At 42.3% G+C, this 13,867-nt stretch overlaps 1 protein-coding gene across 3 annotated transcripts in view; it reads right to left on the bottom strand.

Annotated features, from left to right (window-relative positions):
- The window catches only part of PPP2R5A (protein phosphatase 2 regulatory subunit B'alpha), a 74,533-nt gene extending 63,697 nt beyond the window's left edge, over nt 1-10,836 (bottom strand). The window contains exon 1 of one of the 3 annotated variants that reach the window (XM_023203803.2): nt 9,958-10,836. In XM_023203803.2, coding sequence (XP_023059571.1) covers nt 9,958-10,138 — 181 coding nt within the window. In that variant the 5' untranslated portion in view covers nt 10,139-10,836. The remainder of the gene's footprint in view (nt 1-9,957) is intronic. The other 2 variants (XM_023203804.1, XM_023203805.2) reach the window with 2 other exon arrangements.
- Nucleotides 10,837-13,867: the final 3,031 nt, after the last annotated feature.

Genomic DNA, 13,867 nt, shown 5'->3' with positions numbered 1-13,867 from the left:
CTATTTTATATTTACAACTGGGTTTCTAAATGGCATCTCAATTTTAAAATTTCCAAAATACAACTCTGGATTTTCCCTCTATACCTGGTTCCCCCTCCAGTGTACTCCTTTCTCAGTGGTGGAACACATTCCTATCTACCCAGGTGTCCAAGCTAAAGCATCCGAGAGAGTCATCCTGGACTCCTACACCTCTGCCTTTCCATCTCCTCCCAAACAATTCATTAACAAGGTCCTATCTAAGATATATCTCAAATGCATCTTTCTGTCTCTATCTTGGGTTACTACCCTAGCCCAAGTAACGTAATGTCTTACCTGGCTTATTAATCTCGTAACTTGTCCTCCTAAAAATCTTGTTCTGCTACAATGCATTCTTTACCCAGTAGAGACAGTAATTTTTAACTGCCAAACTTTCTGAAAGAGTTGTCCATACTTACTCATTCAGCTTTTACAAGATCCACTCACTATCCACCTTACACAAATCTCATTTCACATTATCAGTCCTCCAAACACCTCTCACGTCACCAATGTTGCCTAAAGACTAACAAACCCATGGAAACTTTTCAGTTCTTACTGGGCTTGTCCACAGTTATCCACTGTTACTACTTTCCCCATCCATCCTCCAGTTTGTAAAGACTCTCTTCCCCTGACAGCCTCGTCTCCACCCTCTCCTGTCTTCTGTGGCCCCCACTCCAGCTGTCTGTCTTGGCTCTTGGTTGTACCTTTTCCCCTTACCCATTATCTCAATGTTGGTATTCCTTGGCGTCTTCTCATTCTATCCATTTTCAGTAGGCAGTCATTTCTACTTCAAGTGCTTCAAATGCCACGTATAAGCCAAAGACTCTCAAATTACCTCTAGCATATTGCTTCATATCCAAATAATCCACCTTCCTACTAGGCAGCTTCACTTCAATTTCCCATGGACACTTCGACCTGTCCAAAAAATAACCATTATCTTCTCCTGCCAAATCTAATGTCTCCCTTTTTCCCTTTCAATAAACTGCTATCATACATCCAGTTGCCCAAGTTAGAAATGTATCATCGTTGATTGTTCCCTCTCACCAGATTTTGCCTGTGATACCACCCCATCCCCACTTGGACAAGCACCTTTATCTCTTGTCTGGATTACCGTGTCAGTATCCTCACTAGTGTTATCTACTCTCATTTCCCAATACACTCTTCATGGTACTGTAAGGTATAAATGCAATAAAGTGCCTACATCCATTCTTCAACATAGCAACAAGACTATGCACTAGACCCTAAATGTTGTTCCACTTCTCTAGTGATGTATCACATAGAGATATAGAATGTAACCTATATTCTAGATCACAGCTATATAAACCGCTAGTAATTCCCAAAATATACTATGCTGAATTACCTCTGGGTCTTCATAGATTGTCTTTTGGGTGGACCTCTTAGCCCATCTATCTTGGCTTAACACCTTCTGGCCTTTTAGATGGCAGTTTACCTGTCACTTTCTCCAGGAAACTTGCCCTGATCTCTCCCCTCCCATACCAAAACAGGACTGAGTCCTTCACCTACTCCCTTAACATTTTAGAGCTTATTCTTACCATGACACTTATCACATTACTTGAAACTGCCTGCTTACAAGTCTGTATTCGCCACCAACTATAAACTCCTAAAGACATTAAATTTGAAAAGAAAAAGCATTCATAATTTTATTCACTTTACTAAGCTTTAATCTCTGCAGTGGTTCACCAAAATTTTATGCACTATGGAAAACCAAAGAAAGGAAAAGATTTCAGTACTAGATTTTTGAAAATAAAGTGTGTGTCTAATTTCACAGCAAACAAAATCTTTTGCCTCTGGCCAATTTAAAGAAAAATGGTAGGGCAACTTTGTTGTTGTTGTCGTTATTTGTTTTAGTAAAATCAGAAACATATTCCTACAGAAGTTATGTCTTATTTTACTTTTAACTTCAATAGATATTTTTCTTTAGAAAAGCCTGTCTGAAAAGTTGTTTTAAAAATCTACTCAGTTTTGCTAATCAAAATTCAGCAGTTATAACAAAAACTGTCTCACCTTTTTCACTTTTATCAATTTAGAGGCAGGGGATTAACAATGAGTTCAAACAATCATTGATTTACGGTAATAGCCATAATTATGGAATATCCTTGACACAATGTGAAACGAAGGCAAAACCAATTAGACAAAATATACAATTTTTTAAAATCTGCGTTCTGCTGAAAAAATACACAATTTTAGATTTGATACTTTCCTCCCTACCTTAAAGAAAACTTCTCTGATGAAATGGCAAGATATTTATTAGAATAACAAGAGTGAAATCAATTCCCAACAGAGGCTAAACCAGAATGACTTCTGAGATCCCATTCAGCACTGGAAAGCTCAACTAGATATAACGCACAGTAAGGTTATAGTAGCTGCAATTAGCATCACCATTCCAGTAGGAGGAGTGTGTTTCCAAGAAATCCCTTGTCTTCAGTATCCAAGTTAGACTACCCTCACCAAAAATAAAAAAAAAAAAAAAAAAAACAAAAAAACAGTCCTAGTATGTTTCTTCAGGAAACCCAATCAAAATTACGGGATTTCTAAAATTCTTCATTACTCACTTAAAAGGGCCACATAAATAAAATCCTTCAGGTAACAGTTCAAAAAGACAGATATAAAAATGAGTCCTGAAACTGCTTATTAGTCAACATCCTGCTCAGAAAAGTAGAGTTTATTTTGCATAATCCCAGTCTGTCATGTACGACTCTTTCAGCAAAGCATTTAGATTCCTTGTTACATAATAATACACTAAAAGTAATTATATATTTCAAATCTGTTCCTTTTACCTCCCTTCAAGGACATACTTATAAAAAAAAGATTGCATCTCAAACTTAGAAATTACTGCAAACAAATTGTTTCAGCTATTTTATATACACAAGTCCACCTCTAGGAGTCAACCCAGTATTACTTTTCCTCACACATTTTATACAGTAACTTTCATAGCAACAAATCACTCAATAATGTTATATGTCACTCATACTGTTCATTGGCAAAATACAAATAACCTTTTGTTTTAAACCTACATTTACTATTTACTGCCAAGATATTAAGGACCCAGAATTCATTTACTTTAAATCAAACTTGTCCAACCCACCTTATTTTGTTGTTGTTGTTTTGTTTCATTTTGTTTTAGGCTTTTAGCATCCTGAAGCCATAGTTTTTAGTTTCTGTCTCTAGTGGTAAGCAGAAAAGAGGGATAAGGAAGGGGCTTTACTGGCACAACCAAAAACAGAAACTAAGAACCAGTGACTGTATTCTCTCCCTTGGATACCCCTGTTTTAAATAACCCTGAACCAGTTTTAGGCATAAATATATTAAAACCAAAAAACTGGGTGAGGCAGTGATTCACACCTGTAATCCCAGCTTTTGGGAAGCCAAAGACAAAGGATCACATGAAGCCAGGAGTTCAAGACCAGTCAGGGCAACATAGCGAGAACCTGTCTGTACAAGAATAAAAATAAAAAACAGCTGGGTGTGGCAGCACACACCTGTAGTCCTAGCTACTTGGGAGAATTGCTTGAGCCCAAAAGTTTGAGGCTGCAGTGAGTTATAATTGTGCCACTATACTCCAGCCTGGGTGATAGAGCAAGACCCTGTTTCAAGAAAATACAGAAAACCAAAAAACAAAACAGAAGAGAATCAATCTCTGGTAGACAGCACCAAACATCACTAAAAGGAGCAAAATCAACAAAGGAGAAGGAGTGACTAGAAGAAAACCAACAGATAATTTCTTCATCAAAACAGTGATTCTGTCTCTATGACCACATTGTGCACAAAATACTGTATTTGGTACCTTAACAGGATTTGTAAAAACAGATAATGACTTCCGCTTTCATGGAAAAATTCACCATCTCGTTCTGGAGAGAGAGCATCACAACACAACAACTGAACACCCACCCAAACAACAAATCAACTAACACAAGTATCATGCAAACTGGTTATCAGAAAAGACAAAGACAAAATAGGAATATGGAATATAAGCAGCCCTGAGTTCTCACTGCCCTACCTTCGATAAAAAGCTGTGGTCAAGATTAAGTTAGAAGATAGACACGAAAACACTCTGGAGAAAAACATTTCTTGATGTGAAATAAAAATAAGGCATGACCAAAATGCAGTAAAGTTCAAGAATAGTTCCTTTGTTCAATATCTTGTATTTAACACATACAACGGTAGTATCAGGCCTAGATCTTCAAGAAACAGAACAGTGTTGTGAGCATACAGAGGAAACTAGTTTGATATCCCAAAGTGGTTGAAATCATTACTTATTATCCTGAACGATGGGATTAAAATTAAGCAAACCTGTATATGTTCTTTTACTTGCCAGCTCCAAAAATCACAGAGAAAAGAAAATTGACCACCTTACATCAAATAATAGTTGGGCTTTAATTACAGTAATGACAACAAACCAATAGAATCATCCCATCATACCTAAAACTCCAGAATCTAATGACACTATCTCCCCTTCAGGAAAGTACTTAATAAGCCATAGGGGGCAGCAAAGTTAAGAGAGTGAAATGTAAATAGCAGGAGGTGAAGCCAGGGCAGGAAATGTTAATAGGCTGGGTAATGAACCATGAGTATCAGAGAGAAAAGGACAAAGTCTCAATTAATGAATTAAATCAATAGACAGACAATGCCAACTCGGTGATTCTCAATCCTGGCTGCACATCAGAATCACCCTGGGAACTTTTAAAAATCCTGTAAGTGGATTTTACCTTAGGCCAATTAATCTACAGTCTCTTGGGGATGTGCCCAGGTATTGATTTTTTGTTTTGTTCTGTTTTAAACTCTCCAGGTATAGGCCAGGTGCAGTGGTTCACGCCTGTAATCCCAGCACTTTGGGAGGCCAAGGCAGGCAGAACACCTGGCGTCAGGAGTTTGAAACCAGCCTGATCAGCCATAGCGAAACCCCCATCTCTACTAAAAATACAAAAAGTAGCTGGGCATGGTGGTGCATGCAAGAGAATCGCTTGAACCTGGGAGGCAGAAGTAGCAGTGAGCTGAGAGATCGTGCCACTGCACTCCAGCCTGGGGACAGAGCGAGAGAACTCAGTCTGAAAGAAAAATTAAAAAATAAAATAAAAAAAAAACCTCTCCAGGTATAGCCAGTATGGGAACCATGGTGCTAAACACATAAAAACAAACTAGTCTTTATCCCCAGCTTTTTACAAAAAGCTAACTTTTAAAAATGAAGCACAAAAATCTAAATGTGTTATTTTTGTTAGTAAACCTGTCTTTGAAATCAAAAGCAGCAATAACTCCTTAAAGACTAATTCATCTTTGTAATTTTATCAAGAGAAAAATGTTATTCTTGCAGGTGAAGATGGCTAAACTGAAGCTGAAAGGAATGAGTCACCACTCATGCAGGAAGACAACTTAAATCTACTGTTTACATGACAGTAACATACTACACTGGTTACATTATTTTACCAAATACATTTTATTGGATTAGCACTTTATTCAGTTAGACACTTCATAAAATAATCCACAATTAACAATTAGATAAGATAATAAAATGGAGGGAAGGAAGAGATGATCCTAAACAGGAATTCTAAAGATGTTAAAATAGGTTTAAATAGAAAAGTTTTTCCTTTATGTGACGACTAGCAGTGAACACTTTATCTGCAATTTCTCTTAAGTATATCCTAAAAATATTCTGTTTTTTAAAAATAAATCTTCCAGAAGAGATATCTCAGAAAATAGTCCTAAAATGACTAAAATGTTATTTCCCTTTGTAAACAATTTTCTTAACATCTTCAGATGAATTTGAACTGTCCTCTAATGGCATCCCAATTGTGTTTAGATGGAATGATAGTAACTTTGAGAAGATCTATAAACCTTAAAAGTTGAGTGAGTAGTACTATTTTCTCTCCACAAAAAGGTTTAGCTATAGAACTTAAGATAATGTCAGTGTTCTTGTTCCACAATTACCTTAGATCACCTACTCTAGAAAACACACACATTTTACCCCCTAAAGGTAAGAAAGCACTGCAATCAACACCACTATTACTGGCCTCAATACCTCCAGTGGGACCCAGTTGCTAAGAAAGAACCAACAAAGAATCTGAGTGCTACTCGGGAAAGTTTTACCTCTTCTGACGGGGATTCAATCTCAAAGCCAGTTTCAGCTTGATCTTGCTATTTATTTCCTGGCTGTCTCCTATGAGGACTGCCCATCTATACAATTCTACTGGTTAGTCTGATTTCTTCACTTGGTAAAAAAATCTTACCACAACTTTTAATATTTTAAAGAGTCTGACTTAATCCTATTTCCATTTCTACACTCATGCTGAAAGATGTTACAGCTGCACTTCACATAAATCATATCTGAAAACTGATTATAAATAAAATCACACTTTAAATACACTAGGAAAGTTTACCATTTAAGTAAGTAATCCTATTAATAATCCTTCATTTAAAGATATTTTTAATCTGGATTTTCAAATATTTAAGAGAATGGGAACTAACATTCTTTGCCTATTTTTAGGTACTTAAATTATTTCCCTTAATCCCCACAGGCCTGGGGAGATTGAAGGTATTATCCCCGTTTTACAGATAACGAAAAAGACTTAGAAAGATTAAAAATTTACCTTTGACCCAGGACTAACCCCAAAGACCCAACTCTATCACACTGCTTCAAATTTACGTAAAACAGTTAACAGCACAAATACTGAAATCGTTTAACCTAGGTCCCAGTGTCAGTTGCAACATCATCCAGATAAGTAATCACAGGCCAGAAAACTTCTTTTTAGGCCTCACCTTTCTCATCAATAAAACGGGACTACTGATCTTGCAAAAAGTTCAGGGATGACCCAATGAATAGGATGTTTGTAAAAATACATTGAGCCACGGATTATCAAATAACAGTATTACCCTTACTAGGTGTGAAAAAGCAGGAGATACACAGTTATTGAGGGTTACACATCTTTGGATTGTTTCACTTGGTATAAACAATACTGTTCTATAATTTAAGAAAATTTTTAAGGTAAAATAATTTTAAAATGCTAAAATGTTATATGAATGTAAGGCATCAATATAAATGTAAGGCATCAACTACTTTACCAAACCAGTCCTTCCAGAATCTTAAACAAAATAGGTTAAACAGACTGAAAAGCCTTTTAACAAGGCTTGTTTATTAAATACTTTCAATTATAGAACAATTTATTCTGAACCTTTTTGCCATTAAAATCCTACAACCCCCTTACTAAATGATTTTGCACAAATACTTCTTACAGGTGAAAAGGTTGGATTATTTTGTTAATCCTTACTATGCTTTGAGGAAAACTAGTTGGCACCTTTCCAGTTCAGATGCACGCGGTCAAAGTATAACACAAGCAGGCTGGTATAAACACTTAAAAGATCTTGGAGTCCATGGATATCTGAATCACTCCACAGTAAGATGGTATTTCAGAGGAGGAAGAAAATTCTCTTTCATACACATACTAAAGGGCTTTCCACTGTTTTTGTGAAGGCCACAAATGGAAAAAACTACCACTCGCAGAAAAAACACAACACTGTGGTATCAAGTACACTGCCAAAGTTCCAGTTGAAGCAACTGAATGTCTTTTTTTTTTTTTTTTTAATCACTTTCAAGCATTTTGGCATCTGGAGTAAAAGCAGTTGTTCCTATTAGTTTGTAATCCAAGTAAGGGTCTTATTTCCTCAATCAAATTTGCATAAATTTATCCTGAATACATAATTTTCCTTATGATGAATACTGTATTTTCATGCAAATATCTACAATTAAAGTAAAGTTCCAATTTACTTTTTTCTTTACTAGTGACCAAATAGTATATGGCACCTTCAACCTGTTGAACCCTACCTCATATAACTTAGATGATTACTGACTCTATCCATATTTTTGCCAGGTTTTTAAAAGCAAAATGTGGCCAGGCGCGGTGGCTCACGCCTGTAATCCCAACACTTTGGAAGGCCGAGGTGGCTCGATCACCTGAGGTCAGGAGTTGGAGACCAGCCTGACCAACATGGTAAAACCCCATCTCTACTAAGAATACAAAATAGCGGGCCGTGGTGGCGCATGCCTGTAATCCCAGCTAGTTGAGATTAGTTGGGAAGCTAAGGCAGGAGAATTGTTTGAACCCGGGAGGCGCAGGTTGCAGAGAGTCGAGATGGTGCCATTGCACTCCAGCCCAGGCAACAAGAGTGAAACTCCGTCTCAAAAAAATAAAATAAAATAAAACAAAATTTAAAAAAAGCAGAACGTATCAAAGCTGCATCTCCTGGCCTGAAAACAACCAAATGTTTAATATTCAATTATTTTTATTAAAGTATACTATTAAGAAGTACAACACTAAGAAACTAGAATATCTTACTAAAAAGCAAATTAAATAACTATGAAATAACCCTAGCATGAAACCTTCAAACTACATAGTTTGACAATTTAATGGGGAAAAAAAATCAGTAGTGTAAAAAAACTATGATATTTTAAATAAGTGTAAAATTTAAAATCTATGAATAGCAAAGACGATATTCTTTTATAGCTATGACATCATTCAAGAATTAAAGTCTTGGCAATGCCAATCATTACAGTCTACCATTTTGCTATGTAATTTTAACAATTTTTGTATGCTAAAGAGCAATCAAATGATAAATTCGATAACACAGACTAATCATATCTCAAAACCTCTTTTCAAAAGCCAGTTTGATTCTAACGGTGAGATGTCATGATTTAGAAGCACTCCAAGAGTCAGGGCAAGGTAGGGTCTCAACAGGGTTCTGGAGCTGTTGTAGGTCAACTGTGATTTGATCTGGGTTTTCTTTAGACTCTTTTAAACTAAGGCTGGATTCACAGGCCCAAAGACAAATGAGAACCAGACTGGCCTTGAAGGAGATGCTGCAGCTTTTTCAAATGAATTGAAAAATCTGAACATCTGATGATATGGATCTCCGTCAGGTTGCAAATTTTATTTAAAAATGTAGGAGCATTATCATCTTGTTCCATCATTTCTATCTCATAAAATGCAAGGACATTAATTAAACATACTGAGTAATACACAAAGAATAAACTAGAACACCAGGAAATAATATCGAAAATCCTCTAATTCTAGTGGGAAAAGTGAGCCAAAAAGAGTGCCAAGTTCTCCTGCAAGGCATTAGGCACGGATACCAATTTGAATTCCTGTACAAACCTACAAAGTCCCTGGAATCACTGCCTGGCAAACTAAGCTCCCATTCAATTGCAAAGCAACACTACCTACTTCTTTATATTTCCAAATAGACCATGTGTATCATCTCAGACAACAGAATATTTTAAATATTTCTGTTCTTTGAGCTACAGGATACCATTTAAACCTAACGATCCAGTGAATAAGATATTACACTGGTCAAATTTTTAGGCTTTTTCTTTATAAATACATTCAAAGGCCAGCTAACTCTTAGCCGATGTTTGCATTCGGATTCCTGGTCTGATGACTCTTAGGGGCAATCAATGGGAAGTGGAGTTGAGAAGAGGGTGGGTGCACACGGCTTTATAACTGTAAAAGTAAAGGACTAGCTAAAAGTGGCCGAACAGAGGAGCTGACACTCGGGAAAGTGAAGGTCGGGGAAGGTTCGTGCGGTTGTTAAAGCAAGACCGGGAAAGGGCAAACCTGGAAGAAGAGTGAAGGGCTCTCTACCTTGCGGGACGCAAAATAGGAAGTGCAGGTTAAGCAAGCGCGCAGGTGGGGAGGGGTGTTGGCCTCCCCTAGGATGGAAAGAGTTCAGGTGAGAATTAGAAGAGTCAAGACTTCACAGAAAACCTGTTTGAATAAGGAGGAGGGGGTGAGGGGACGCCAAGGCAACGTGAGGAACTCGGCTCACACACTACGAGTCCCAGCTGAGAGAAGCCCAGAAGGAAATGGCTCTGCTTGCGCAGAGGCAAGTGTTGCCAGTCCCTGCGCTCGCTCCCAGGGCTGCGCCATCGGAGGTTACCTTTGAGCTGGGGCAGTGGGTGCAGCTCTGCCTGGCTGCCCTGGCTGCGAAACTGCGACGAGCCCTGGGAGCGCTTCTGCCTCTGCGCCTTGCGGACCGATTTCCGGGTGAAGCCGTCCACTTTCTCCGAGGCCGAGATGGCGGCGCTGGCAGCCCCCGCCGGCGGCGACGACGACGACATCTCCGCGGCCCTGGCGCTTGGCAGCTCCGGCTGCTGCTTGCAAGGCACGGGCAGCGGCGGAGACGGCAGGAGGAGGCGGGGGAGAGGCGCGGGGTGCTCGCGCCCCTGCGCCCCGGCCCCACGGCCCTCCGGCCCCGGGACGCCGCCGAGCTTCTCCTCGCCGCCCGCCAACGCCTCACGGCCACATCTCAGCGCCGGAGGTTCCTGGTCCCCGGCGCGCGGCGAGCTCCCGGGGCTGACGGAGGGAAGGGCGGGGGCGGAGGGGGGTGAAGAAGTTGTTGACTCCGGGCGCGCAGGGCGGGTGGAAGAGAGCCCGAAGTTTAGACAACTGAGGCGAGGGCACGGGGTTGCCGGCGCCAAGCGCGCCTCTCGTCGCTTCTGCCCCGCTCGCCAGCCAGCCGGTCGGCCAGCACCTCAGCGGCTGCTGCCGGCGTAGCCCGCCCTGCCTGGAGCCTCCTCCCGGGGCGCTGCCATCGCGGGTCCCCTCGGAGCCACTGCCGCTGTGCCCGCTCTTCCCGGTCAGCGCCGGCCCCTCATCGCCCGGGGCGCTGCCCCGTAGCCCTGGCCCTCTGCGTGCACACACTCCTCCTTGCCGCGCTGGGCGGCCCGAACCCCCTCCCCCACGCGCCCGTCGGCCGCCCACGGAGAACCCCCGGCGAGCGACCGCTACAACTTGAGAAGGTGGTTGGTACAGGCGAGCCGGGAGTGTGTGCGCGTGTGCGCGCGCTAGGGCGCGCGGCCCGGGGAGGGGCCTCGCGAGGGGTGGGGAGGGAGGAGTTTGACTGACAACTTCCGCGGGGTCCCGCCCGCCTCTCGGTGCGGCGGCGGGGGAGGGGGCGGGAAAGCATGTCAGTCTTGTTAGCCAATCGCACGGCTAAGCGGCAGCGACGGCGTGAGGTGCGGCCTCTTGAGGCAGAGCAGTGGGGCGGGCTGTGTGACGGGCTTCGGCCACAGCCAATTGTAAGTGAAGAAGGCGAGCGGGGTGCCCCTGCGTCACAACAAATGTGGCAAATCTCTTGGGAGGGAGGGGAAGCGCCCCTCCGCCAGCGGGCACTTTTGCGCTCATGCGCGACTGCTCCAGGCTGTCATTGCTCTCGGGACCGTCTGGGAGAAGACCGGGAAATTTGAGAGGGTGCGTTCAGAGAACAAAATAGAGCGCCCCTTCCCTTCGCTCTCCTCTCTGCTGGCCAGTGAGGAACTGAAGCGATTGGTGGGGCGCCGGAGGGCTGGGGCTCGAAAGAGCGCCAGGTGTTACGCCACTGAAAGGGGGCGCAGCAAAGGTCGGGTGGCGAGCAAGCAGTGTGATTGATGGGCGAGGGAGCCCCGGGGGAGGTGAGCTCGTCCAATCGTTGCGAGGCACTAGACACCTGGGCGGGTCTTGGCGCCTCACTGGCCCCCAGCCGCGTAATTGGTAGGTGCTGAATAAATTTGTAGCTCTTGGGAGGTTCGGACTCCGCAACTCCAGAGAGCTATTCTCGTGTGGGGTTTGGGCAGTCTAGCATCTACTGCTTCAAAGAGTTCTGCAAGTCCACGCCCTCTAAAAAGAGAGTTCGCATTCCCAATTTAGTATCCTGCTAATTTTCACCCCTCCTTGAGCCAAAGGCCCTCAGCTACTCCAACGAGAAGAGTACAAATTCATTGGTCAGTGGTGTGTCGATATGGAAGCTTGCCATGTACTCTTACTGGAATCTCTTTCTTGGAGATTCCGTCTAGATTTTGAATTTCTTAAGGATAAGGACTGGTTATCTTAGTTTTTTTTGTGCAGTGCTTTCCATACAGCGGCCGTTAATTATTAATCTGAACAGTCTGCCTCCCTTTTCGGCAATGGACCCAAATCTGTAATCCCCTCCCTGGAACTCCAGACCTTTTCCTTTCAACATAATAAAAGTAGTTGTCGTATATGTAAACGAAGCCACCTGATGCATATGTACAGAATATTCCAAATTTGGTAGGAAGTTGAATTCTAGACCTAGAACCAAGCATACTATCCTCAAAACATTTCCTCCTTCAGATTTGCTGGGTGGTGAAATTGTACATAATGTTCCCAGTCAAGGAGGTTCAAACCTCAGCAGCGTTTCTGACACTTTTCGCTTTCTCACATAGTCAAGCTCCAGATCACGTTAAATCTACTTTCACAATTGGCCTTTCTCCCAGTGTGTACAAAGACCACCAAACGTAGTTCAGGGCTTTCAAACTCACTGCCACATCAATCTTTTAAGGTCACTTTTATCTTACCTGCGTGTTTGAAGAACCACCCAATACCTGCAGAACAGAGTCCAATCTCAAGGCTCTCTGCAATCTGACTCCTGTCTTTCCAAGTGTAAATTCCTACCTGTGCCCACACAAGCTCTTTTTAGTTCAGGCACATCGTTCCACATACTGATCCCCTAAAAGAAGTTATGCATCCTCAACACTTAGTCTTTGCTGTTCCAACATCTTGAAATAATCCACTTTTTTTTTGCTTTTTCTTTTTTGAGACGGAGTCAGTTCTGTCACCCAGGCTGGAGTGCAATGGCGGCATGATCTTGTCTCACTGCAAGATGCGCCTCCTGGGTTCAAGCGATTCTCCTGCCTCAGCCTCACCAGTAGCTGGGATTACAGGCACCTGCCACTACGACCGGCTAATTTTTTGTATTTTTAGTAGCGACGGGGTTTCACCATGTTGGCCAGGCTTGTCTCGAACTCCTGACCTCGTGATTCACCCACCTCCGCCTCCCAAAGCGCTGGGATTACAGGCATGAGCCACTGCACCCGGCGCACTTTTTTTTTCATCTTTTTGAAATTTCTTTTCTTCAAACCCCCTATCTTTTACGAAGCATGACAGTCCAGCCAGAAGTGATGCCTCCCTTCTTTGTATTCTTATTGCATTTAGTGTCCACACCACTCACAGCTATCATCACATACCGTCTGACATGGCAGACAGTATCCCTTTCTCCCCTGAAAGTTTGTCAACACCAAGAGAGCAAGAACTCAGTTATTTTACACCTCTGTTTCCCCCAGTGAACAGAGGATAACAATCACATTTTTAGTTCTCAACAGCAGAATTTCTGACAGTGTGGTTACTGGATCACCTGCATCAGCATCCTCTGGGGTGCTTATTGAAAATGCAGATTCCTGGACCTCCCCCCGGCTCACCCCCCACCCCACACACACACAGAATTATAACCTATGGGAAAAGCACTGAGAAGTCTATTTTTAATAACTTCCCTAGGTTATTCTTATGTACACAAAAGTTTGGAACTACTATTCTCTAGTCATCTGGAAGTTATTAAAAATAGATTGTAAATGTCTATAAGTCAGGAGTAGTACTATTTATAATAATTTACATAAAATAAGAAAGGGAGACAAATAGTAGAAAGAAAATCAGTACAGGCTGGGCGCGGTGGCTTACGCCTGTAATCCCAGCACTTTGGGAGGCTGAGGCGGGCGGATCACGAGGTCAAGAGATTGAGACCAGCCTGGCCAACATGGGGAAACCCCGCTTCTACTAAAAAAATAAAATAGCCCGGCGTGGTGGTACCAGCCTGTAGTCCCAGCTACTCAGGAGGCTGAGGCAGAAGAATCGCTTGAACCCGGGAGGTGGAGGTTGCAGTGAGCCAAGATTGCGCCACTGCACTCCAGCCTGGGCGACAGAGTGAGACTCGGTCTCAACGAAAGAAAAGAAAAAATTAATACAATAAAGCAACTTCTGTAAGTCAATACAGTAAATCATATTCCATGTTCATACTG

The sequence above is a fragment of the Piliocolobus tephrosceles genome, chromosome 1, assembly GCF_002776525.5.
Source record: "Piliocolobus tephrosceles isolate RC106 chromosome 1, ASM277652v3, whole genome shotgun sequence".
NCBI classification, from domain to species: domain Eukaryota; kingdom Metazoa; phylum Chordata; class Mammalia; order Primates; family Cercopithecidae; genus Piliocolobus; species Piliocolobus tephrosceles.
Note: the sequence above shows the minus strand (reverse complement) of the source record. Positions and strands in the feature narration are given on the sequence as shown.